Below are 26,099 nucleotides of genomic sequence, written 5' to 3'. Positions count from 1 at the left end.
AGATGTTTGATACTGGCAGCAAATATATTGCCTCATCAGAAGCAAAAGAGAGCATTCCCTATCTCTCAGTGTGGTACCTGTAATGCATTGACCACTCTGATTGGGTGCTCCTCACCCAGTGCCTGGATGCAGTGCTGAAACAAGCAGTTGATGTTATCTTTTATCTTCATTAACTCTTCCCCATCCAGAGCCTCCAGCTTGCCTTCTAGATATTCCAAGTTGACCTGTCAGGTTAAGAAGCAGTTCACGCATGTTACACAACCACTGACACTTTAGAAACGCCCTTGCACTGACAGTCTGCCACTTTGTAGGTAGAAGAGCAGCAGCAAATCAGAGGATGTTCAGTTCCCGTTACCTTCATGAGAAACAGCTCCTCCCAAAACCTGGGGTTGCATTTACTGGGGTCCTCTGTCTGAAAGGAAAAGGAACAGCCATGAGAGCAAACAAGAGGAAATCATTCAGGCAGAATTTAAAGAAAATCATGATCATGAGTATCTCAGAGTCAGCATCATCCCACTGAATGACCAAGTGGTCTCACAGCATACAATTCCGTCTACACAGATTCCCCAAAACAGAAGGACAAACAGAAGTAGCTCTCAGTTGGGATGCCTCTGTTATATTTTCTGGATTCTTTTTTGAGAAATGCTTGAAAAGCCATGACTTCTTGTAGATCACAAATGGTCCTGGCAGACAACAGGACACGGTGCCATTAAGAAAGAGAGCAGAACACAGACCTCTGCATGACAGTAGGAGAGCCCGAAGTGTGTGCCTACCACCATGCAGTCTTTACCTTGGGAAAAGAATCCATCGTGCAGAGCCCTCAGCACAAACTAAACCAAGAAAATTTAACACAACGTTTTAGAAAGAAGAGATGTTCAAGTCCTTACCGTGAAAATTTCATCATACATCAACACAACTTTCTCCTTCAATGGCTTCTTGGAGGCTGAAGATTTCCGGAGCAGCCCACCTTTCTTCTCTGCTTGGGCCATGCTGTATACCCTGAAGGTAAGAATAGACAAAAAAGGCTAAGAAAACTTGAACTTTTCTTCAAGGCATATCTGGCCTGCCTCAACCACCAAAGACTTTTTCACTACACTGAAATACTAATAGTATCTCACAAGCTGAAAGTAGGGGCTTTAATAACTACACCAGATAAGAAATCAGATCAAAGGTCCCATCTAGCCCTATAGCCCATTTCAAGGAAACATGCAAAAGCCCAGACACAGGCAGATACAGAATACACTCCTTATTAATAAATTTTCTTAATTCTTCTCTGTTAGAAGCTGATTCATGATCCAGACCAATGCAGTTTACATCTAGAAAAGTAAGTATTTTTTAATCTCATTGCATGAACTGTGATACTTGTTATCAAATGGATACTCATTCCTTTTTGACGCTGGTCAAGCCTCAAGGACGTCTTGTGACAAAAAGCTCCTGAAACTGTTTGAAAAAGTCTTATCTATTTAATTTGCTGCCTACCAAAGCACTTCAAATTCTGCTTTTGCACTCTGCAGTGGCATCCAACACTTGGGAACATTTGGCTGCAAAGCCTCCCTTAAATACTCCTGCCACCCTTGCTCATCCCTCTCTCTGCACCTTGGCATCCCTCACCTGCGCCAGCTGCTCTGCAAATCAAGCCAAAGAACCCCAGCCTCAAAAGCATCACATGTGGGTCAGTTTTGGGAGGAAGATGGAGGAACACAGGAGAAGCTTTGCAGGAATTTTTTTTTTTCCATCCAGATGAATTTCCTGATCCATTTGACAGCAAAGGGTTTTCTAGAAACACAAACAGGTTTTACTCTAAGTACTTGGTGTCTCACACTTACTGGTTATCCTATTAAAAAAAGGAAGTCTCATTATTACAAAATGAGCTGTTACAAAAAATAACAGCCATAGCCATAGCCCTGAACATTCTGTGACAGTCAACCCATTCCAGGGCTGAGAGTCAGAACGCGTGACTTGCCTGCCATGTACTCTCAACCTCACGTCTGATGCTACAAAGCATATCACCACTCTGACCTTGTGAATATGTATCTATCTGCAATCACAGATTTTTCTGGCAAGCATCACAGCTTTAGCACTGTCATGCTCCAGAAAAACATAGGCAGGCTCTTGTGGTAGCTGCCCTCAGTCATGCTAAAATACGCATAGAGGTAAGTTCACTGCAGTCAGTATCTAAGACCCCAGAGCCTTCTGAGCCGGCAGCCATGGAGACACCTTTGGATTTAGCCTCCCTCCCACAACCACAGCACATTTAGATCTGTCTTTCCCTCAAAGAGCAAGTTCCAGAAACTACTGAATGCCAGTTCCAGATCTCTTCCACATTCTTTCCACTGCAGACAGCTTTTGGTAGTCCTAAACTACAACTATGTTCTCAACTAGGACTCTCAGGCTCCCAGAGTTGGTTATTCAAACATCTGTCCTTTGAGCCATAAACCTCATTTGTAAGCGGAAGGAAAACATCTTTGGCCCTGGAGAAACAATGCTGCTGCAAAAGACCCTACCCCAGGTGTGAAGGGAAGGAGCTTTGCCTGGATGGGAAAGCAGGGGGTAGAACAGAGAGCAGCAGATCTCACACCTGAAAAGCTAAGATTTATATAGAAAAGTAAAGAGGTGTTCTGTCTTCCTCCTAGAAAGGGAAACGGCACTGCCGGCTGGTTAAGGGCTAGTGTGGCATGTGCAGGGGTGAGAATGGAAACAGCTCAAAGACACGCTGACAGAAGAAAACTTAGCAACTACTGCACCATAACCTTCTGTAAATACCAGAATTACTCCTGTAGCCTAGTAGGTCTATATATGCAATTAATGTGGAAAAAGGTTTCAGTCTAACAAACGAAAAAGAAAACATTATTCAATCATCCTGATAGCTTCTCTTTTATAGCCTTTGCATTATTTTTAAACTGTCATGGGAAATAAGACATTATTCTAATTAGAAACATAATTGGAAACAGAGAGAAATCTATTAAAAACCAAATCAAGAACGATGTCACTTTTAGCCTAGCAATACAAATCTTACCCAAGATTGCACAAAACAATTTCCCAACTAGAATTGTAAGTTTCTGAACCTAAAGCAGCTTGCCAGCCCCAGCACACCAACACATACATCAGCGTGCTTCTAATTGAATTACAGCTAACGAATCCCAATGTCATAACTAATAAACTAACTCTTGATGCTTCTAGGTCAGCGTTCTCACAGCAAACGTGTACGTGAATGGGAAGGGATCAATACACCCTGCTTAGTCCCCGGACTTTGAGAGCTGCATTTTAACGCTTTTCCTACATTTCCAGAAAGACAGAAAAAAACAAATCCCACAAGAAACAAAGACTTGATGCTGGGTGAGCATCAGAGGGATCATGTGAAAATTCTAGCCTCTGTCAAAATGGGACTTGAGATTCATATTCTCTCAACCAAAGCTGCACAGAGCACGTACAAAGACGACTGCTAGAGGCAAGGATTAAATCATGTTCTTGTTTATAATTTGCCATTCTACATATGAGCACATGGAGGAGCAAGGGGAGGAAAGTAAAAATCGCCTTTCATGCCAACGCTTTATTAGGCCATGCTTGTTTCACGACCTATGATGATCAGGCTGTACAAATGGCTTTTTCTTTTCACTTTATGCAATTACACTTTCTAGATGTCATAAAGACAGAAACAGGAAACTGTGTTTTGCTAACGGGGACCTTCTAGGCCGCTGCAGAAAACAACTGTTAAATGCACAAACCATTTATAAGTAAGTTGTAGAGGTGTCAAATTATCAGGACACCGTGACAGCTTATGAAAACAACAACACTGAATATAGTTAACAATTATCCCTTAATCGCATCACATTTAAAAAGCACCAGTGCATTTTCTACATTTTACGTTCAAATGGATAATTTATTCTGTCAATAGGTCAGTCCCATTAACACATGCTGCTAAGTAAATCCTGCTGTAGTCACCGACTGCACAGGAGAGCTACCCCTCAGGGCCAGAAGCACACGCACATGAATTTTCAGAACAGCAAGTACCCTGATGTGCAGCAGAAGATCCAAAATGCTTCATCTGGAACTAAAAGAAACCTCGACAGAGCACGAGTCTTGGCAGCTCAAAGGCAGGAAGTTAAAAGCCATGGCAGACTCTTTATCTATCATCAACCCCAGGATCAGCTGATCCAGTCAGGAAGAAAGAGATGAGGACACCCAACCATCCACCTCCTCTCCCTTTCATTCCAGAACTCGCAGCAGAGATTCCAACCAAACATGTGACATTCTGATGAACACATCTCTGTTAGATTTTCGTCAGAACATCCACGGGGAAAATTAACCTGACATTTTGAGTCTGAGGTTTACTCAGACTTGCACACTTTGAAAACGGTGGCTGCTCCTGTACAGACTTATTATTATTCCACAGATCATCTTACAATAGCAAAAATACTACTGTAGAGAACATAACACTAATGCACATCTACACTATAATGACATCAGGATCCAGAACATGTAACTTCTATAATCTTGCATGCAGCCCATCAGGCACTGCATTTTGCATTTAATTGCCTAGGCTAACAAACCTGAAAGTTTTCAGGATTACAGATGCATATACACAATCTCCACACACAATCAAACATGAATAAGTGTATTTTTTTATTCAGTGTGGAACCCTCAAAAAAATATACCGTAACACTTCATGGTTAGATAAAAAGAAAACAAACAGATGACAAAATTATATTTTCACATATTGACTTATTTGGCAAACCATTTATTCCCTCTCTGAAAAGGTAGTGCAAGTGATGGGATCTGTTTTGGTTTGTTAATGCCAGAGCCCTGGACTTCAATCAATATGTATAAAGACTCTGCATAAGAGCTGAAGTACTTTTGCTTTTAGAAACCACTATCCCTTGACTTGCCACTGCTACTAAGATTGGATTCACTTGCTTAAATATTTCAAGGCTAGTAATTGCCCCTACCACCAACTGCATGTACCTGGGACCCCGTGCCTTTCAAGGTATTTTACAGGTACATCACTCAAGTCTAAAGGAAAGCTGTTCAAAAATTCTCTTGATCATGCAAGAGAGAGGGATAAAGCCCTGCCTAAAAGTTAACCTAAGCCAAGTAGTCATTAAACTCTTCCGTGAAGTTCCAGGAAAAGCTTGCAATTAATCCACATGATGACTCCGCAGAGTCAATATTGGACCTGAGCGACAAAACACAAGTTCCAGCACTTGTCCATCACTGGAAGCAACACACAATCTGCACCCAGCACAGAGTTTATGAATCCCATTGCACAGACAGTACTTTGACCCAGTTCAAGCTCCAGTATTAAAACCCCCAGGACCACTCAGCAGCAGCCTGGCAGATCACTAATGAAAGAGGAAGAACACGTTAGGCTAGATTTTGTCAAGGCTTTAGCAACCATTGTGACCAAATTCCTGCTATAAGCCCTTCTGCAGCTTATTCTCAGCCATCTTTTGCATTGGCAGTTAAGCTTGTGCTAGTACATCCATGCTGCTTTTCTACGTCATCCATTCTTTACAACCTTATTTGTATATTGTCCATTGAAATGAAAACTGCTCAGACTGTACCTTTCTTCACAACTGTAAGGCGCCCAACCCGCAAACAAGGGAAACAGTAACGCTCACAGCACACAAGTCCTGGATCCACCTAGCAGAATTTCCAGGTGCCTTCATGCAGTATATAACAAGAAACATGCTGATTACAAAAACCCAGAGATCCTACTACTTTTTCTGCAGTACTAAGCAACATAATCGCCAGCACAGTGCCAGTATATGCATTTACTAGCCAGTCCACCCATCCCACTCAGAGTGGTAGAGGTGTACATAGTACAATCTAAAGGTATGCCACTACTGACCTATTTTTCCCCCCCCTTGAAAAGCAGCTTCCTAATGCAGACTACCACAGACTACCTCCCACTACACCTGCTTGAGCAATGACGTAAAAGAATAACACCCAAGCTACATTTTTAACACTTCATCTGTAATTGCCTTTCATTTCTCTCTGTCCAGTTAAAATAACACCCAATCCATCAACTTCACACCATCAACTAGTTAAACTTCTTCCTGTCAAGTCCATCTAGAGAAGCGTCACATGCTTCCACCTCCATCTGTTCACACCATTCTTCCAATCTAATTTTTCTCATTTCATCACGCTTCCTTTCGTATTTCTGGCTACAATGCCCAGCTCTCTCGTGTCAGAAAGTCTCTTTGGGTTTTTACTTTTCAAGCCCTTCAGAATCTACCCCACCTAGTTTTACCACAAAACACTCTGCACTGCCTCTACGCTCCCACCTAAAAGCTCATGCCACTTGGAGACCTTTTCAGATGTCTGTCTTCTGGAAAAAAAACAACACTCTCCCTGTAGCCTTCCCCACCCCTCTCCCATGGCTTCAGCGGTTGGTGTGGATCCAAGGCCCACACTGAATACAGCGCAGCTGCATGACCTTGGCTCCAACTTCTGAGGAAGCTGCTACATTCTAGGAAGCTGCACAGCAGAGCCACGCCAAGATAAGAAAGGTTGAGCTGCAAAGAGGTAACATTTTTGAGATACGGACCATTAGTAGTGCAAGCACTCAGGAGAAAAGACACAAACATAAAAAGGTATAAGTCCTAAAACAAACAAACAAAACCCCACCAGGGAGCCAGAATACAGCAACTCAGCAACTCTGAGCAGCAGAGGCTGAGCCTTACCCTCCTGAGGGTCATCTGCGTGGCTGCCTGGTGTGTTAGCAGGGGTGGTGAGCACATGAATGCTTAGCCTAGCAGCTCATTAAAGCCTCACTGTTTCTTTTGTGCATGCTAGCCAGTAACTTCAACATTTTTACGCTGTATATACTCTGCCGGTGGAGTCTCTTTGCACACAGCAAAAAGCGCCCTAAGCGACACAGACAGAGGGTTACGATAGTATTATTATTGGAAAACCAAACTGATGTCCTTTTTTCCCCTCCTCCTGAAATTCCTCTCAAAAAATTTTTGTCACACTTCCCACTAGAGCTCAAACAGCTGGTGAGCTGCAATCACCATATATCGCAACGATCTAAATTATCTCATTGCTCTGCATATTCCACCCACCTGCTCAGCCCGAACTGGCTCTCATCATACATGCAGGTTACAGTCTCCGCTCAAGAGCAAACTTTCTTACAGTGACATACGCAACAGGGCTTTGAGCGAGGCTGTAAGCTTGCGTAGCGAGCTGCCTCTGCCTGCAGCATCAGAAACATAATAAATTCGCCCTCCTTTACCATTGTTTACTGGTTTGCTGATACAGGTGCGTGTCGCACCGTGAGGAGCAGACGATTAGAATGATCAACGATGACACGATATGCCCTGCTCGTCCTTCTCCTAGAAGGCGTAGCCCCCGCCCCTCCGGCAGCCGGCTGGCACTGCGGCCGAGGGGCGGCCGCCCCAGCACGGCCGCGGGCCCGGGCAACCCCAGCCCGCTGCCAGGCCTCCCCGGGGCTCGCTGCACGGCCCCCAACAGCACCGCCTTGGGCGGCGCGGCGGCCACGCCTCGCTACCGGTAACGGCAGCGCTACAAGCGGGGAAAGGGCCGGCAACTCCTTAAGCAAGACTTGTGTAAAACTACGGCTAAAGTTTGCAGGAGGCGGCGAGGCCTTACACACACGGGGCAGGGCGGGGCGGGCAGCTAGGAGCGCTGGCACAGCCCGGGGTCACCGGAGACACGGAGGCGCACACACACACACCCCCCCCCCGCCGGGGGCGGCGGAGCCCCGGTGCCGCCCGTCCCTGCCTCGGGGTGGGGGCCGGGGGGAGTGGCCTGGCCGCGCGGGGTGGGGGGGGGGGGGGGAGGGGGGCCGCGTCCCCCCCCCCCCGGTCCCCAGCACTCACCTGCGGGCGAGCCGTTCCCTTCCCCCTGCGCAGGCGCCGCCTGCCGCGCATGCGCTTTGAAGAGGAAGCCCTGCGCCGCGCGGTCCTAGCGCCGCCGGCACCAGGGGTGGGGGGTCCTGTCAGCACCGAGTCTCGCCGCCTGCCGGTCCCCCGGGAGGCCCCGGTTACGGCGTACCGGCTCCGGTTACCGGGTATCGACGGGGACAGTCCTGCCCTGGGCCGGAGGGAACTCGCCTCTCCCTGAGGAGACGGACACACCCACCCCCCCGGTAAAAAATGGCCCCTGCGCAGCCTCGCTATCGGCCCCCGGGCCGCGGCCCCGCCGCCTTCCCCGCACCGGCGGCGGAAGTAGGAGAGGGGCGGCCCGGGCCGGCGCGGCGCGGCTCCGCCCGGAAGGCCGCCGCCGCCTCGTGATTGCGCAGCGCCGCGTCGTGCGGAGCCGAGCCGACACCGGCCCCGGCCCCGGCCCCGGCCCCGGCGGAGGGGCGCCCGTTCCCCGGCAGGCAGCCGCCGCGGCAGGTAGGTCCTGCGGGGTCCCGCGGGTGCGTGGGAAGGGGGGAGCGGCGGCGAGCCCCCTCGGGCGGGGGTGCGTGTCCGGGGAGCCGGGGGTGCGGTGGGTACCTTGGGGGATCGGTGTGTACCGAACCTGCTCGCCGGGGGAGGAGGGTGCCCGGGGGGGTGTGTGTGCAAAGACCCTAGGGAACGTGGGGGGGGTATCCTGGGAGGGGAACACTCGCGGCAGCCGGAGCTCCGTGCCCGTGCTCGCCCTCATGCATGCTCTCGATGACCAGGGCGGGCGCCCCAAGATGAAGCGAGCCGGGATGCTGCGGCAGGTCTCCGACTTCAGTGACTTCAGCCGAGGCCACTGGCTGCAGGAGCTGCTGTGCCAGGGAGAGGAACCCAGCCACGTCCAGTCCAGCCCCGATGGGCAGCACCTTTTGGTCATACAGAAGAGCCGGCCGCCCCCCCTGCCCCGGGTGGTGGCCTTCCAGCGCCACAGCATCAGTGGAGCCGACCTGGAGAGGAACTGGCAGCTGCCCGAGCCAGCCCTTGTGGGACTGCTCTTCCTGCAGAGCCCTGTGACATTGGGCTCCTGGGTAATGGCCATCGTGTGGGAACACGGCCGGACCGAGGTCTGGCACTTCGTGGTGGCCGTGGGCTGGCAGCTGCTGCAGACACTGGAGCTCTGCCAGGGTGTGCGGGCGCGAATCGTCTCTGTGTGCAGCCAGGGAACCAGCCTGGCATGGTGTGAGGAGAGGCCTCCCCTGGATGCCCACTCGGACATAAGCAAGTGTGCCTTCAGGTTCTGTGTCTGCACACGGGCTCTGGAGGTGGGGGAGCAAGGCGTGCGGCTGGGCTCCATAAGGATAGTCCTCCACAACAGCCCTGAGTACCAGATCCTGGCCTCCCCACAGCATGTCTTCCTGGTGCCTGCTGCTGCCGCCAACTTCGCCACCACTTCCAAATTCCTCCTCATCTGGCATCCCGAGAAGGCAAAGCTCGCCATTACAGCCCCCTCTGCAGGCTTTGTCCATAGCAAGGTGCTGCACTCCAGCAGCGAGTCAGACTTCAGGAAGCTCCTGCTTGGCTCTGTGGGTCTTCTCTCAGGTTTGGCACCCCTGGACATTCACACCTCTGCTGTGTCCAACAACGGGGGTCTGCTGCTGGTGAGCACGAAGGGTGCTGTGAACATGGTGGAGCCAGATGGGACACAGAGGCATATCTTTGACCTGGAGGGGGGCCCCCTGGCCCAAGGAAGACCTGTCCAGCTGAAGACCTTTGGCAGAATCCTGGCCTGTGTGCTGGCTGGGGTCCTGTACCTCGTCGACCAGAACAGTGGAAGGCTCATAGAAAAGAAAATCCTGGGTATGAAAGAGGTGCATTTCCTGGAGTCCCTGGGAGAAGAGGACAGCATCCAGCTCCTCACTCAAACTGGCATCTACAGCTTTAGCTTCTCCAAACCTGAGGACAGCAGCAGGCCTGAGCCGTGCCTGGTGGAGATGGTGTTTGAGGAGGCCTGCAGATACTACCAGAGGAGGAGCCTCAGCAGCTCCAAGCTGACAGTGGAGAAGTTGAAGAAAGGTGGTGTGTTCCAGGCTCCTGTGGCCCTCACTGCCATCCTGCAGCACAGCCTCCGACAGAAGCAGAAGCCAGCCCAAGGCCTGCCAGACACTTATGCCAAGCTGTTGAGCACAATGAGCCTGGAGCTGCAGAGCTACATGAGCCTGGAGCTCCTCAAGACATGTGTGGTATGTGCCCCAGAGGGTGAGGTGGAAAGTTACTGTGAGGAACTGGTGGAGCAGGAGGTCAGCCGTGTTCTGCACTCTGACATGGACAAGGACAACTTAGTCTACCTGAACTCAGTCTTTGCCTCCTTCCCCAAGGCTGCCTGGAAGGCCATGAGGAGCTGCCTGCAGCTGCAGCAGAACGGGGACGGCCTCTTGGTAGCCAGGGCTACCCCAGAGGTATGGAAGAAGGTCCTGGGAGGGCCACAGCAGGAGGAGCTGGGTCACAATGGGGTGGTCCCGCTCTTTGAGCTCATCTGTGCCTCCTTCCTGAGGTTCAAACCCAAGTGGCTGCCCAGTTTTGTGGAGCTGACCCAGCAGTACGTTGGCATCTCTTGGGCATACAGCAGCAAGGAGGGCCCAGAGGGCCGGGTGCCGCTGTACAAGAGAGCGCTGGGAGTACTGGCCAGGAAGAACAAGCGCAGCGAGGCAGATGATGAGATGGAGCTCGAACTGCTGCTCTGCAGCAAGAGACCTAAGGCTGTGCTGCAAGCTCTGCACCTTCTCATCTGCCTGAAGCAGTGGCAGCGGGTGGTGGAGGTGGCAGAGAAGTTCTCCAAGCTCAGCCCCTTGCTTAACAAGGAGATATTCACCACGCTGCTTACAGAGTTTGCCCAGCACCGGGAGCTGGACCCTTATCTGGACACGCTGTGGCCACTGTGTCCTGCTGAGCTCACCGCCTCGGACATTCTCACTGTGGTCCTGCAGCACCTCCCTCGCTCCCAGGAGGACCCAGTGCCCTTCTCCAGCGAGGGGAACCAGCTGACTGTAGGCTTGCTCAAGCCACTGCTGCAAAGGGTTGTGCAGCGTCCCTGCGTCCAGGACGAGATGTACTCAGATGCCTTGCAGAGCCCCATCTTTCCCCCTCCTACCCCACCCCGAGAGCACAAGATCCCTTCAAAAGCGGTGGCCAATGATGCCCCTCAGCCACCCGTGGCAAGGACTTCCTCCCCCTCGGCACTGGTACAGGGTGACACTGTGTGAAGGGGGAAGCACAACGAGATCCCGAGCCTTGAGCGCACGAGGAGGGGAAAGCCACATCCACTCCAGGAAATCCTGACCTGCCTGACAGTATGGAAGCCTCCTCCTTTCTGAAGCCTCCCTGTGGCAGCATCTCAGAGTCCATTGGGTGGCTGGGGTTGGGGGATCTCACCTGAAGCCAGGACAAGCTTTCTGACTATTTCTAGCAAGTGCAATTACCTGTGCCCCAGTGGAGGAGCAAGTGCCAGGTGCATTTGCAGATGAAAGCACTGGCTGCACTACAGGACTACAGAACTGCTCCCTGCCCGAAACACTTTGGGTTTGGTTTGCTTGGCTCCTTTCTAACTTCACTTCTACCTCCCTGATCCTCTAGGAGTAGCGGTGGGCAGGGACACACACAGTCTTTCCCCCCCATTCTCTGCTCAGTGGGTTGGGTGCTGCCTCCAAGCTCTGCCTGTAAGAAGCTGGGCATGTTTCTTGCAGTGGGATCACTGAGTCCTGCTGCTCTGGGCTCAGTCAGATGCTAAACGGCAGGGTGGTGCAGCTCCATGGTACTGGGGGTCCCAGCACACGTGCTGACAGCTGCAGCACTCTGCGCACTGCCTCACTGCGGCTCCTCTGGGATCAATCCTGTAGCTGTGACTGATTGCAGCTACTTAGCTGAAGAGAGCAGCCTAATTCCCTTATCTCTCTATCCCAGATGGTACCCAAATTCTCTTCCGAGCTGAGAAGCTGGCAGCAGCCTGTGCTGACCCTGCCTCTCCCTTCCCTTTGTGGAAGCTTCGACTATGCTGCAGGACACCAGAGCCCTCTGTTCCCATCTCCTCTACCTTTGCCCTCTGCACACAAAGGGGCTTTGTCAGGGTTGTCTGGCTCATATTGTGCCTCTTTTTGCAAAGTCAGTGTAACTTGAGAGCAGTTGTGCAGGAAGATCCAGGTTCCAGCCCCTTTCCCGTGCTCACTGCCTGGCCCCACTCTGCTGGGAGAGAGACCCTGGCTGTGGCTTTGCCCCAGCATGCAGGCTGCGGTGGGAAGGAGCTGTCTCTTGCCTTGCCGGGCTGGCAGAGCCTGGCTGGGACAGGGGAGATTCACCTGCATTAGTCCTCTTGAGTGGGGTGAAGTGTGGATGACTCCTTTTAAAAATAAAGGTTCCTAAAGCAGTGCTGGGGTGATGGTGGATGCTTTGAGAATGCACTCTCAGGAGGACAGCCGTTTCATTTTGCTTCTGGTGAAAAGTGGCCAAGTTTGACTCACAATGGTACTGCCCAGTGTGGCTCACCCCTGGTACGTGCTGGGCTTGGAGATCCAGCAGCACCTGGATAGCCTGTTCCCTCTGCGGCACTTGGCCCTTTACCACCACAGAGTCTCAGAGGCAGCACTCTGCAGTGGCAGGGCAGGTGACCACCCCAGAATGGCCATCCCAGGCAGTGCATGGTTTGGCAAAGGCAGCCCACATGGTTCTGGGAGCAAGGAGACCTACCTGGGCTTCGCTCCCATCCTCTCTGCAGCTGCTTGGTGCCACAAGCAACCCCCAAAGGCCATGGGGGCTTTCTGTTGGGGGAATGGTGGATGGGCCCAAGGTAGGGTTGTGGAAGGGAGAATTTTTTCTCAAGGGCTGCAACTTGTCCCTTTGTTTCTGGCTGGAAAACCAGCAACAGGGAACACCACACTGGCCCTGGCAGGAGTCTGCTGCCCTGAGCATGCAGTGGCAGAGCTGCTGTTGGAAGGATCCTGGTTTGTCAGACTGCTGTAAAGATGTGGCAGGGCCTCCCCCAGACAGGGGCTTGGCTGCAGAAAGTCCCTGTGGTGGAAAGAAGTCTGGCAAAGAGGAAGAGGAACTGCTGCAACGGTTCCCTAGAGGCTGGCTGGCTGGCTATTGATGACACCTTCCTTACGGTGGGCGTTGTGCTGTGGCCGCGGAACGCTGCAAGTTTCCCTCCCATGCAAGGGAAGTGGGTTCTGGCAGCTGTCACTCATGTGAGCGGAGGGAGCCTGGCCTGAAAGGAGAGCTGGCGGCAGCCGCTGTGGGCATTTTGCAAGGAGCCATCCTCACCTCTTCCCCGAGCAGCTGTGGGCCCTGCCTGGCGCTGCTCTCACCCACCTCCCAGGGCAGCTGAGGAGGAGGAGGATGGACCCAGGCCCCGCTCAGAGCCACAGCTCCAGGGCCTGGGATACTACCCTGGGGCAGTGCTGAATGGGGAGCTGCTGAGAGCAAGCCCCAGGCCTTGGCAAAGGCTGTGCAGTAATTTGGGGGACATTTTCGTTGCCAGGGCTGGATTTGGATGCAGGTCCACGGTGACGCAGCAAACTAGGAGGGTCAAGCTCCCTGCCTTCCAGCGCTAGCTGTGCAGAGAAGAACAGGCCATGGCTGGAGGCTGAGCAGAGAGAGGAGCAGGGAGGGAGCTGCACCCGCAAAGCCAGGGAGCAGAAACTGAAGCCAGCAGCAGTCCTGTGCAGGCTGGTGTCCCTGACACACAGCAAGGAAAGAGGAAGCAGAGGACGCTGTGTGGTAGGGAGTCTGGGGCTCAGGGATGGAGACATCCACACGTAGCCCCTGGACGAGCACAAAACAGTCACAACTTGGGAGGTTGAGGGTTCAGGGTGGGGGAGAGCAAAGTCAGAGCAAGTGGAGACAAAACTGAGCTAAATGCTCTCCAAGGGGGTGCCAGGAAACCCTGCCCCAGGGCCAGAAAGGGGGAGCATCCCTAGGGGGAGCAGGGGCTGAGCCACTACAGAGGACAGATTCAGCTGGGCGATAGGCAAGCACAGGGCTCTCTTTGCAGTCAGGACAGGTACTGGGTGGATATAGCAGCAGGTAAGGCAGCTTCAGATAACACCTGAAGGAAAAAATAGTAATTAGAATATTGGAAGGCAAATGGAAAAAGTGATAAAGCACCTGCATGTAGTGGAGGGCAAGCTGGCCAGCTTGGCCGTGTCACCCTTTGGAAAGACTTGGACTTTGCAATGAAGGCAATGAGTCAAGCTGCTCACATATGTTCCCCCATGCCTGACCCAGCTTTTGGGATGGTCCCTGTGCTTACACCAAGGAGCAGCAAAAAAGCAACACCTGCACTCGCCCCACCACGAGTACAGGCCACGAGCTCTTGGTGTGCCCATCGGTGCCATGCAGTGGTGTGGGGCATGCAGGGGTCGGCATTGCAAGTCCCCATACCACCATACCCAGTAGGGGAAAGGAGGTGTGGGCTGCAGGCACCCCATAAACTAACTGGAAACCCACAGATGGCACACAGCAGGGTGGCCAGAGGGCCCAGGGAAGTGCCTGTGTGCTGCGGGGAGGGTGGCACCTCATGGACAGGCGGCTTTTGGCATGGCTTTTCCCAGGGAAGAACCTGGCACCCAGCCAGGCGCAGGTGCCAAGATGCTCTGGGTGAGGGGAACATCACCCAGTCCTGGTGATGCTGAGCAGTGGTCCTGCATCAACCTGAGGGCTGGGTCAGGGCTCCAAGAGCTGGCTGTGGACAGAGCATGCTTGGGGACTGTGGCAGGAACCCTCTAGTCTCAGGCTCAGCTTCAGCTTGTGCCAGCAGCAGGGAACCCTCCCTGCTGCTACCCCTGTGCCCTCCCATCACAGTCAGACATAAAGAGTACAGCCACATGCCTGCAGTGCACAAACACCCCATTTATTGTTTGGCACCAAAAAACTCACAGCCTTGGAAAAAGGCAGGCTCCCTGCAAAAAGAAAAAGTCAAATTTTTCAAGCAAGGGGCCTGGGTGAGCAGGTTCCTGCTGGCCAGCAGCATAGAGGCTGCAGTGGCATGGACAGTGCAAGCTGCCCTGAGCCCATGGGGGTCTGGCGAGGGAGATTAAGTCCCACCTGGGGCACTGCAAGGGGCAGCCCCCCTCCCACACATACTGGGACATCGTCACATATTGGGAACCGGGGAAGGTGTTTCAGCCAGGGAGTCCCAACCTGCTCCCCAGTGCCCAGGGAGAAGGTGTAGCAGACAGCCGTGTCCATTTCCTCTGTGCCCATGCTGTGGGCAACGGGGGCTAATGCCTCATGGATGGCCGGGGGATTTTGTAGTAGTTGAACGTGGGTGGCCTGCAAAACCAAGGTCACTTGTGTCACACAACCCCCACAGGCACAGAGGGGAGCAAGGGACATCCTGGGATGTGCTGAGAAGTCCAAATATCATTCCACCCCTGTGGCCCAGACCCACAGGAAAGAGGGTGTGGAGACCCCTCCCACCCTACCAGCTTGGGGGAGGCTGGGAGCAGCAGCACTCCCAAACTGAAGAGTAAGGGAAAATGACTGGAGACCCCAGAACCTTCCCAGTCCTCCCCTGGTATCAGCACCCTCCTTGGCCTGCACTTGCCCTGTTCCCCTCCTCGCCCCCCTCCCTCTGTGCCCTGTCACCCCATCATGCCACAGTAGCTGCCCCCGCACCCCACACAGGGACCTGGCACTGCTGCTTACATCTCCAAGTCTTCATTCCTGGAGGGGAGAAAAAAAAAAAGAGGACAGCATCAGCAGGGCAAGAAGATGCCTCCTGGGACAACCTGGCAGCTCCTGGTGGGGCAGCGTCTCCCCAGGGCACACAAGGAGGACACAGCAGGGTGCTATGGTCCCCTCCATCCTAGCTGCCCCATCTGGACAGAGTGCACAGGCTCCTACAGCCCCCCTGAATGTTGCTGCCTCAGAGCATCCCTGTTCCTTCCCCAGGGAACACAGAGCAGGCCCCCCATGCTCACCAGCTCAGTAGCACACAGCTCCCCTGTGCCACGATTTCAGTTCCCCCAAGTTTCCCCAGCAGCTAAGCGTGTCTCCAGCCAGCTCAGCCACCAGCTGCAGGGGGAAGTGAAAGGCTCCAGGGCCATCAGTGGGGACCCCATGCACACTGCGGGCAGGGCACAGCCTGGCTCAGCACCACATCCTGCACACTCCACGTGCAACCCCAGCATGGGTCCTGGGAGAGCCGGGGCGTGGAGCGAGGAGGAATCAGCACAGGGGTGCTGCAAACCCCAGCTCCCCAGGTGGCTGTGACCCTGGAGCAGAAGGGTGGCAGGCAGTGGGGCCGGGGCTGGGGAAACCCTGGCAAACTGGCCTCACTGCAGGGCCAAGCCATAGCCCTCAGCCGTTGGAAATCCAACTAGAAACTGCTCACTACCCACCGGGGTCAGCAGCTGTGCTGGAGGCAGGGCTGCCCGTCAGAGGGCCCTGGAGGGATGGGGAAAGTGTCCCAGAGGGCTGAGGGGCAGCCCCACGGCACTGGTGGCCATGAGTGCACAAGCGAGCACTGCACCCTCGTGGCAGTGACGCCAACCCTGCAGTGCACTGCTTCTGCACAGCATCCAGCTGAGCTCCTGTTTTGGGGCCTCAGCACAAAAAAAATGGTGCAAAGCTGGAGCAAGCGCAGTGGGAGACCCCCGAGCCAGGCTGGGGGCTGCAGCCCATGCCATGCAAGCTGGGCTCCTTCCTCTGAGGGGGGTCACATGCACCTTCAGCTACCCAAAGAGAGGCTGCAGAGCAAACAGAGCCAGGCTCTTCTCCAAGAGCATCTCCATTCCTGGAGGCTGAAGGTCCCAGACCACCTCCCTGGTCCCTCCCCAGCCCACATTACTTTAGGATCAGCCCCATGGGCTGCCATGGGGCACATGAAGGAGCAGTTTGCAGTGCACAGGGGGGATCCCAGATCCAGCATAGTTGCGAACAGCTTCTCACCTGTAGACATCTTCAGTGTCCATGCGACGGTAAAATTTGGCGAGTCTGACAGCCAGGATGATGCTGGGCAGCAGGAAGATGGTGCACCAGCCCAGGCTGAACCAGAAGGCATTCTGGGTGTGGGGGGAGAGCCATCAGGGCCCAGACAGTGACTGGGAGAGCCTCTTCCACTCCCAGGCACCCTCAAAGACCACCCACCCACCTCTTCCCACAGCCTGGCCCCTTTACTTTTAGCCACATCGATCTGCCAGGGAGAGGCTGAGCCATGCTTGCTCAGAACAGAGATGGGTACCCCTCATCCTGTGCATGAGGGGTACAAGGGGTCCTCATTGCCAGCCCACACATGTGTCACCCTACGCACTGCTGCCCCACTCACCAGAGAGTCCAGGAGGTAGTCGCAGGTGATGACCTCCACATTATCCAGGGCCTGAGCTATGGGCTTGCAACGTGCCACGTCTCCTGTCAGCTGGGGAGACCGTGGGGACAGGACATGTCAGTGCCCCCAGCACCCCGCAGTCCATCCTCCCCTTCCCTCCACCACACCCAGGAAGAGTAAACTCACCCTGCTCTTGGCCCAGGAGATATAGGTCTCAAAGTCCAACAGCTCCTCCAGGAAGGCCCGCGTCTCCTGGCGGGGGCAAGCAGAGTAGAAGTGCTGCACCCCCAGCCCACTCCATGCCCTGTATCCCCTCTGTGTCAGGATCAGGGCTGTCAGACCACCTCAACCCAGCAGCAAAGGGGCTGCAAGCCCTGCCTCAACCTGTCCTTTAGGGTGTCATAAGGGGAGGAGGCACCCAGGGGTGCAGGGGACCCCCAGAGAAGATGACAAGGCAGGAAGAGCAGCCAGACGTTGCCAGGCATCCCTGCACAGAGGGAGCGCTTGGTGTGGGGGTCTGGCCACATCCCCACCGGGTGGCCTGGCAGCATGGCAAGGCAAGCTCACGTTCTTGATGATGTTTGCCGTCTCCCTCTCCACGAACAATTCGGTTTCACTGGCTTTGCCCAGCGCAGCTTTTGTCTGTGCCTGGGGTGAAAGGTGCTCTCAGCAGTGTTATGGAAGAAGACATCTCCCCCACCATGCCCGGCAGCAATCCCAGGGGTGCAGCGTCTCTGAGCTGTGGTGTCCCCAGCGGTCACACGCTGGTAGTGCCTGAGTACCTCAGGTGGAGGGATCCTGCTCCTGGCAAGGTCCATGGCACAGGCCCCCTCCCTCTGCCCCATGAGCAGCCCCTACAGTGCGTGCCTGGGGATTCCCACAGCAGCCACCAGCCCCCCAGACTGCAGGCTAGCCCCCATCATCTCCACTGCGGGACCTCAAGGGCATTTTGCAGGGTGCCCCAGACTGGGGTGCGCTCAGGAGGCTTCCTTGTGCAGCTTACCTCGAGCTGGGCAGTCCCATTCTGCACCAAGTGGATGTTCTCCTCCAGGTGTTGCTGGGGATGGGGAGAGGGGGGTCAGAGGCACAGACCCCATGGCTCAGCCAAGACCCCACCAGCGGGCTCTGAGCTCTGGGGGAGCCCAAGCCAGCACCCCCAGGACCTTCCCCATCCCAGCACCACTCACCAGCAGCCCAGAGAAGTTCAGCTGCATCTGTTTGTCCAGCTCCCTCAGCTTGTGAGCATCAGCCTTCAGGCTCTCTTTCACATCTGTGCCCTGGAAAAGCTGCAGTCAGCTGTGCCCCCCAGCACAGTGTCCCTGCCCCACCACAGTCATCTGATGGTGGGGCCAGGCTGGAGAAAAGAGCTGGGCAAGGGTGAAGGGCCTCGCCTCCCCTCAGCACCCAGGCAGGTCTGCAGAGGAGCCCCTGCAGCCGGTGGCTTTGGGAACAGCGTGGCCGTGGCCCCAGAGTGCTGTGGCCTCTCACCGCTTTGTCTGCCAGCTGCTCCAGCTCTGCGGCTAGATCTGGCAGGCTTCTCCAGGTCAAGTTCTGATCCAGCTGGAAACGGCAGAGACAGAGCCATGAGACCGGGGACACAGTGCTAATGGGGGTGGGGTGGGGGAGCGTACCCCATCCCTGTGAGGCAGAGTGGAGTCAGGGCCTCCCAGGTGGAGGAGTTGCCCTAAGGGGTGACATGAAAGGCAAAGCATACCCTGGGAGCCTGCAGTGGGACTCACAGCAGCAAAGGGAAGGGGACAATGGACCCCCTCAACACACATCTGGAACCCCCATCCCAACACCAGGCTGCCCCCAGCCTACCTGCTCCAGGGTGGGTGTGAAGTCAGGGGGCTGCCCAGCCCAGCTCGCATTCAGCAGCAAGTCTCTCTGTCTCTGGTTGAGCAGCAAGATGGGGCTCAGGGTGATGTTCATCTTCTCAAAGGACGTTGAGATCTCTCCTGTGTACTGCCGGGGTGGGGGGAGCTGTGATGGGGCACCATGCCAGCCCCTTACTGTGTCCCCCCCCAGCGCCAGCCCTGCACCCCCAGCTCTGCCCCCCAGACCCCGGCACCCCTGCGCTCACCTGGCTGATGTTCAAGAGCTCATCCAGGGACACGCTTTGGTCCAGGTCTAGCGTTTGCCACAGGGCAGTGTCTTGCTGGCACCGCCTGTAGGAGCAGAGGCACGGGGCTGAAAAGGGGCAGGCGAGGGCCAACCCCTCCCTGGAACATGTCCTTACTCACGCAGGCAAGTCGCCCCTCGCTCCTTCCCTGGCATCGGCACCTGCCTGCAAGCAGGGCAGGCAGGGCAAGCTGACCGCATCCCGAGGAGCATCCAAGGGCACTGAGCAGCCATACCCTTCCCCAAAGACATGGCGCTGGAACCGGCACCCACCTGTAGATCTCTGAGAAGTTTGCTGTGCCACCCTCCTGGCCCAGCAGCGCTGACAGGTTGAAGCCAGGGAACAGGTCAGGGGTGTCCAGGAGCTGAGCAAGGGAAGAGATGGAGAAACTAGTCATAGTGCAGGGCGGGACACCTGGAAAGAGCACCCCAAACAGGCCAGTGCTGCCTCCTGTCCACCAGCAGCCCTTGGAAAGGTGGCAGTGGCTCCAGACAGCGGTGTCCCCCCACGGGGGCCTCACCTGGAAGAGCTGCTGGTTGTGCCAAGACTCACAGACGAGCATGTAGACATTCCCCCCCAGCACAAAGGTGATCAGCACTAGCAGCATCAGCATCCAGGAGAAGATGAAGCTGAAGCCAACCCCTCTGCCAGAACAGAGATGCCGTCAGCACCCTGGGCCCTAAGCCCCAGCATCGATGCTGGCATTGCCTCTAGCTCGGAAAGCCCGAGGCCTGCACATCCCTTGCCCCACCAGCATGGCTGGGAAGCACTACCATTCCCACACGCACAATTCCAACCTGCCTTTGGACCCTGGAGCCTGGCTGGACTCAGCCCCCGGTGTGGCTTCCCCAGCTTTGCAAGCCACTACCTGCCCCCAGAGCCACAGGACCACGTACACGCTGCCGGGCCCCGGCTGGCCAGGGGTGAACGGACTCCACTTGAACACCTTCTGCTGGCACCACGTTATACCCTTGTGTTTAGCATCTGCATGGTGAGTTGCCACGGGGCAGGCCATGAAGCACAATAATTTGATGATTTAGGAGCTTGAGCAACCCCAGACCAGCCCTGCCCACCCATCCCACCACTCCCGCATGCATCCTCGGCAGCTGAGGGAGCCTCACGCCATGAAGAAGTTCCCGCCAGCGTTGGAGAGGCTGCTGCGCTGCGTGGGCGGCACACTTTCCTTCAGCCCCAGGGGCCCCAGCAGCAGCCCGATGGCGTTGCAGAGCACCACCAGCAGCACCATGCAGCACAGGAGGACACACACTCTCCACCTGGGCAAGAGGAGAGGCAGGAGTCAGACAGCAGGACCTGGCACCCAGAGCAGCACCCGACATCCCACCAGCTGCCTTTGTTGGCAAGAAAGAGCCCCCAGGCACGCTGGAAGGGAAGGGGCACGGGTGGCTGCAAGGCACAGCTCTGGCCACCCTGCACCCACAGCCCCACCACCAAGCAAGCCCCACCTCCCGCAGCTGGAAGATTGAGAGCTTGAGCCTCTCTGGACAAGGGAGCTGGGGGATGCAGCAGCCCCTCACCTACCTGAGCCCATCGAAGGCAATGATCGGCTCCCTGTACTCCTCCAGCGCTGATACGGCATTGCCCACGAAGGCTCCAACGCTCTCCTCCACATCCAGGAGTGGGAAATGCTCCTGCAAGCTCTTGATCTCCTGCCTGATGAGGCCCAGCTGGTCCTGGGTCTCTGCAGGGGACGGGGATAGGTTGGCGCTGCAAGCTGCTGCCCAGGTCCTGCTTGTCTGGAGCAGGCGAGCCTGGGGTAGCGGGGACCAGGAGAGGATGGGAAGGGGGTGGTCGTGGCCAAGGATGCATCAGCATGCTGGCGCTTGAGGACAGCCAGGGCTGCAGGCATCAGGGTAGCAGCAGGGGAGGTCTCCAGGCAGGGATGGGGTAAGAAGGGAGAAGGGAGCCCTGGGAGAAGGAGAATTTGGCACACGGGGCACAAAGCCCTGCTTACTTGTCACCACGTCCCGGGACTGCTCTTGCACCTTGGCAGGGGTTGTGTCCAGCGTGCTGTTAACCTGCATCCAGGGAGCACAGCATACAGCTCATGTCCCCGCCCGCAGCCCAGGGCTGAGCAGCACGTTCCCTCTGTCCCCAGGTCCCAGTGGCACAGGACAGCCAGGCTCCCTGCAGCACCCAGTCCACCATGCCAGCACCCAGGGGTGGTGGGGACAGCGGGCAGGCTCCGGCCAAGGCAAACCTCTGTCCAGCCCTTCCCTCCTTGTCACAGCAATTAACTCCCTGTGGGGCTCTTCCCAAGCCACCCCCTCGCAGCACATCCCCAGCAGTGCCAGGAGCACCTAGCCCTGTGCTTGGGTGCTGGGGGACCCACTCACCTCCTTTAAATCGGCTGTTATGTTGGAGCCAGACACATCACTCAGTGCCTCCAGCTGCTGCTCCACACCAGGGATCTGTGGGGAAGAGCCTGGAGTGAGGGAGCTGTGGGGTGCTGGGGAAAGGGCTGGGGGGGCCCCTTGCCCCACACCCTGCCCCTCCTCACCATGCTGAAGTTGGTGCTGAAGGCAAGGCCGTCCAGGGACACGTTGCCACAGGGTTGGCCACAGCGCTGCAGGGTCTGGTTGAGGCTGTCCTGCAGGCTGGCCAGCCGCCGGCTATAGTTGCTCTGCAGCTCCTCGAGGTGCAAGCGAGTGCCGGCAATGCCGCCAAAGGCAGCCTCCAGCGTCTCCATCCCTGGGGAGACAGCGGGGGCTTGAGGCCTCATCCTGCCAACATGGCAGGGGCTTGTCCTCACCCAGCTGAGCCTTGGGGACCCATCCAAAAATGCAGTGAAGGGGACCCCCACCCCAAAGTCCCAGCATTTGCCCCAGGCTGGGGCTGGAGTGGCCAGATGGAATCCAGGCTCCAGTGTCTGCCCCAGCATCCCCCTGAATCCCCTCTGAGGCCCTGCCAGCCTCCCAGGGATGGGGCCACTACCTTGCAAGAGGCTCTGGAGGGATCGCAGAGCCCCATCTGTGCTGTTCCTGATGCCTGAGACGATCATGCCACCCAGGTTGGGCCCAAAGTCTGTGGAGATGGGAGAGACAGTGTCAATGATGGGACCCCAGGAGTGGGACCAGGCTGCCCTCAGCAGCCCAGGGCTTGCAGGGCAGCTGCTGAAAACACTGACCCCCACACCAGGACCCTATCGCACACCCACCCTCCAGGCAAGGTGGGCAGAGGGGACCTCCTCACCCTGCCAACACCTGCATCACCCTCCCAGAGAGGAGCCTCAATGGGGAGAAGCAGCAGCTGGAGCAGAGCAGGGGACTGGAGGAGCCCCCCAAACACACTCCCTTTAGACATCCGCGTAAAAACCAGCTCAGTGGCCCCCCAGGGTCAGCAACTATCTGGAGCACCCCCAAGCACTCCCAGGATGCCTCAGCCCCCCCTCTGCCACACATCCTCACCCTGGAGGCTGCGGTTGGCGTGGCCCAGTGGGACGTCGCTGCTGTCAACGATAAAATTGATTTGCTGCAGGGACAGAGATGGGGTGTCAGTGTGGGTGGGGACCCTTGCCTGCCTCCAGCCCTACTGTCACCCTTCCCTGGGGGGTTCTTTACCCCCCATCAGGCACCCCAGCCGGGGCAGGGGGACCAGGCATGCCTGAGGGATGGAGGCCAGGTAGGTGTGGATGTTGTCCACAGTGTTGTTGACATTGGGGAAGGTGCCACACACGGCTTGGGAGAAACGGGTGTTGCTGATGAAAGCATAGACATCACCAGCCCTGCAAGGGAAGGGTGGCAGGGTCAGTACATGGGGAGCTTGGTCCCAATGCTTCCCCCCAGGACCCTCTGAACCCACCCACACCAACCCCAGGCTGCAGGGTCCAGAACACGCCACTGAGCCTCCCTTCCAGAGCATCCCAGGGAATGCCCTGCACACAGGCAAGGGACCGGAGAGGAGGGACATGGGAAACTGAGGCACAGGGGAGCCCGGTGCCTGGCACGCCCACATTTCTCCAGCGAGGCTGTCAGGAAGGGTCTGCACCATTCCAACACGCAGCCCCCCAGAGCCAGCTCCCCACTGCCACTGCTTCCTCTCCTTTGTCCCACCGTGCTGGGATCTGCTCCTGTGAACAATGGCAGCTTCCTGGCAAGGCGGCCAAGTGCTGGTGTTTCCACCCGCCCTCGGGTCCCATCCGGAGCCTCCTGGCCAGCGCACTCACAGGAGGAGAGCAGAGACCAGCAGGACGGATGCCCAGAGCGCCCGGCGCCGGCAGCCCATCCCCCGGCCCTGCTTCTGGTACATGCGGCCCCCGCAGTTCCCGCAGCAGCGACAGCAGCAGAAGCAGCATCCCACCAGGGGTACGAGGATGATGAAGAGAAGCCCAATGGCCATGCAGACTAGGAAACCCAGTTCGTAGAGCAGCAGCTGGGAGAGGAAGAACAAGAGGCAGCATAATGCTGGCATCCCTGAAGGCCCCCCGCTCTGAGGGTCTTGCCCAGACCCCCCACAGGGTGCATCTCCCCTTGCTGCTGGCCAGCACCCAGGGCTCAGACGTGGAGCAGCATCTGACAGCATACCCTGTCCCACCACGGTCTGGAGCTGCTGGCTCCCTGTTCTGGCTGCCCACTCACCTCCTGGACTTGCTCCCCAGTGGTGTCCTCACTCTGGGACTGCCCAAAATCTGCAATCACTTCTGGGAGACAAGGAGTGGAGAGGGCCATGAGTGGGTGCTGGACCCTGGGGGGCTCTCCAGGAGCCCCATGCCCAGCTCACCCCAGAGAGGGCTCCCAGCACTGGGCATCACCTCCAGCGCTGTGGCTCAGAGCAGCTGTGCCTGGCACATTTCTCCCTTCCAGCTGTCTCTCCCCAGCCATCGTGTCACACAGCCCTTTTGCACCCAGGGAAAGCACTGCCAGCCCGCAGGCTTTCAGGGGTCCATGGAGCAATGGGGTCCTCACACCAGCAGGCACCAGGGGCAGGCTCAGAGGAGGATGCTCCAACAACCACCTCGGTTGTTGGGCTGGGTCAGCCCCAGGCAGTTGCCCAGCCAGCACTGCCAGTGTGGGATGGGCACTGGGGCAAAGTTCCATGCCACAATGTCTCTTTCATCCCCAGGGCTTGCCCTGCCCATGCCCCATGATGTCATTAGTAGCTGTGCCAGTATGTGCTGCCGGCACACAGTGCTGTGTGATTGTACCCCGGTATCTATGTGACACAAAGCCACCACGTAGTTTGCCAGCCACAAGTTGCTGGCAAGCAGGGGCTGAGCCCAGCAAAGGAGGAAACCTAAGTGCCAGCAGCCAGAGTGGCAAAATCCCCCCTAAGTGGGCACCACTCATCCCAGGGGCATTGAGCAGCCACAGGGTCCTGGCATCACCAATGCCAACCTGCAGCCACTTTTGGATAGAGCTGTACCAGTGACACATCCCCTCAGAGGCAAAGGAGGGAGGGCGAGCGCTGGCAAGCAGGGTGGTGCATGGGGGGAGCCTGCAGCACTGCCGTGCAGGTGCAGGCATTGGGACACACTGCACAGAGGGCTGCAAGCCAGGCAAGGACCCCGTGAACTCACAGGCAGTGTGGGGTTTGCTCTGCACCTTTTGTTGGGGCCTGGGATGATGCTGCTCAGAGGGAGGTTGGGGCAGGACTCTGCAAGGTAGCACTGCCACCGAAGCCTGTCCTGGGGCTCACCTGGGACTGTCCCACAGCACAGTGTGATGGGACACAGGCAGCACACACAGCTGGAATCCTCAAGCACCCCACTCCACCCCCCTTCCAGATCCCTCCTAACTCCAACCCAGCATTTAAGTGCTGGGTGGACAGCCATCAGAACCGAGGGCTCAGGCTCACCCAGGACCCCACAGCTCTGAGCAGCCTTCCCACCCCACCGCCCATTCCCTGCTGCTGTGCACCCACCTATGGGCAGGGCATTGGGCTGCACCAGCTGCAGGAAGCCATGCACCATCCCCACCAGGCCCGGCGTGCTGCTTCCTGGTGCCTCAGGGCCAGGGCCATACACAGGCTGCGAGATGTTCCCCAGCTCCATCGCGGAGGCTTCGGTGGGCGTCTGGCCACAGAGAGGGGCTGTCGGTGTCACTGGGGTGCAAGGTCACCCCACCTGCCCTGCCTCCGAGCAGGAAATATGGAAAGAAAAAATCAGGCACCTGCCAGCTCCTGCGCAGAAGGAAAGAGCTGCCAGCGAGCACCAGCAAGGGATGGGGAATCTCCAGAGAAGCAGGGTGGGGGCCAGGCAGGAGATACCCACGAGGGACCAAGGGGGCTGTGGGGGATGAAGTGAGGGCAAAGTGCTTACCCTGTCCTCCGGCACCTCCCGTGCGCCCACGCCTGCCGCAGGGCCCAGCCACACCGTGCTAAGCGCCTGGGCTTTGTGACTTGTTTAAGTTTCAGCTGTGATGACTGAAAAGCTGCTTGCCAGGGAAGGTGGCGATGCCGGGATCGCCCCACCCCGCGCCTGCCGCCTCCTGGCACCCAGCCACCGGGTTGCCTCTCCATACCCGGATCAGGGTCACCACCAACCTGTCCCAACCCAGGCACCGGGGAAAAACCCCTCTTCTCGCTCTCTGCAGAGCTCCCCTGCCCTTTCTGGTTTCCTCCTGTCCCAACCCAGGAGCTGGGAGACCCGTGGTGATCCCGAGGGCAGCCGTCCCGCCCGCTCAGCCCCACCACCAGCTGCATCCCTTTGCGATGGGGTGCACCGGGCCGGCCACAGTTTCGGTACAAACCAGCTCCGGCCACAGAGCCAGGTTTTGCATTTTAAAAATTTTCCCAAACGGGGCATTGCAGCAAACCCAGCATTTTCCACACACACCCCTGACCCCCACCAAGCTGG

The 26,099-nt window shown here is 56.6% G+C and overlaps 3 protein-coding genes across 6 annotated transcripts in view; 1 reads left to right on the top strand and 2 right to left on the bottom strand.

Annotated features, from left to right (window-relative positions):
• ARMH3 (armadillo like helical domain containing 3) overlaps positions 1 to 7,979 on the bottom strand; it is a 127,434-nt gene extending 119,455 nt beyond the window's left edge. Inside the window, exons 1-5 of one of the 4 annotated variants that reach the window (XM_064463987.1) lie at positions 7,842 to 7,900; positions 1,612 to 1,776; positions 888 to 999; positions 356 to 412; positions 78 to 224 (exon numbers count right to left, since the gene is read on the bottom strand). In XM_064463987.1, coding sequence (XP_064320057.1) covers positions 78 to 224; positions 356 to 412; positions 888 to 989 — 306 coding nt within the window. In that variant the 5' untranslated portion in view covers positions 990 to 999; positions 1,612 to 1,776; positions 7,842 to 7,900. Of the gene's footprint in view, positions 1 to 77; positions 225 to 355; positions 413 to 887; positions 1,000 to 1,611; positions 1,777 to 7,064; positions 7,699 to 7,841 lie in introns of those variants that run through there. The other 3 variants (XM_064463988.1, XM_064463986.1, XM_064463985.1) reach the window with 3 other exon arrangements.
• Positions 7,980 to 8,203: 224 nt separating this feature from the next.
• Positions 8,204 to 12,269, top strand: HPS6 (HPS6 biogenesis of lysosomal organelles complex 2 subunit 3). Its single transcript, XM_064463984.1, has 2 exons — positions 8,204 to 8,360; positions 8,633 to 12,269. Exon 2 carries the CDS (start codon positions 8,648 to 8,650, stop codon positions 11,108 to 11,110), a length of 2,463 nt encoding a protein of 820 aa, XP_064320054.1. The 5' UTR covers positions 8,204 to 8,360; positions 8,633 to 8,647; the 3' UTR covers positions 11,111 to 12,269.
• Positions 12,270 to 14,762: 2,493 nt separating this feature from the next.
• LOC135315556 (prominin-1-A-like) lies at positions 14,763 to 25,358 on the bottom strand. Its single transcript, XM_064464502.1, has 24 exons — positions 25,166 to 25,358; positions 23,884 to 23,942; positions 23,472 to 23,677; positions 22,910 to 23,030; positions 22,714 to 22,777; positions 22,241 to 22,330; positions 21,807 to 21,997; positions 21,643 to 21,717; positions 21,261 to 21,324; positions 20,828 to 20,987; positions 20,410 to 20,562; positions 19,809 to 19,932; positions 19,561 to 19,652; positions 19,250 to 19,334; positions 18,988 to 19,131; positions 18,655 to 18,726; positions 18,354 to 18,443; positions 18,170 to 18,223; positions 17,734 to 17,814; positions 17,353 to 17,418; positions 17,167 to 17,256; positions 16,791 to 16,903; positions 15,546 to 15,563; positions 14,763 to 15,170 (listed from the first exon to the last, which is right to left on the bottom strand). Exons 1-24 carry the CDS (start codon positions 25,293 to 25,295, stop codon positions 15,119 to 15,121), a joined length of 2,394 nt encoding a protein of 797 aa, XP_064320572.1. The 5' UTR covers positions 25,296 to 25,358; the 3' UTR covers positions 14,763 to 15,118.
• Positions 25,359 to 26,099: the final 741 nt, after the last annotated feature.

The sequence above is a fragment of the Phalacrocorax carbo genome, chromosome 12 (genome assembly GCF_963921805.1).
Source record: "Phalacrocorax carbo chromosome 12, bPhaCar2.1, whole genome shotgun sequence".
Taxonomy (NCBI): domain Eukaryota; kingdom Metazoa; phylum Chordata; class Aves; order Suliformes; family Phalacrocoracidae; genus Phalacrocorax; species Phalacrocorax carbo.
Note: the sequence above shows the minus strand (reverse complement) of the source record. Positions and strands in the feature narration are given on the sequence as shown.

Bases quoted from the DNA above. Each gene is read 5' to 3' on its own strand.
- HPS6 (XM_064463984.1), top strand. From the start codon at position 8,648: ATGAAGCGAGCCGGGATGCTGCGGCAGGTCTCCGACTTCAGTGACTTC.
- LOC135315556 (XM_064464502.1), bottom strand. From the start codon at position 25,295: ATGGAGCTGGGGAACATCTCGCAGCCTGTGTATGGCCCTGGCCCTGAG. The intron at 20,988-21,260 runs GTAAGCAGGGCT...CGTCCCCTGCAG, and splicing joins GTCCCGGGACGTGGTGACAA to AGACCCAGGACCAGCTGGGC. The intron at 16,904-17,166 runs GTGAGTGGGGCA...CCCCACACCCAG, and splicing joins ACTACCTCCTGGACTCTCTG to AATGCCTTCTGGTTCAGCCT.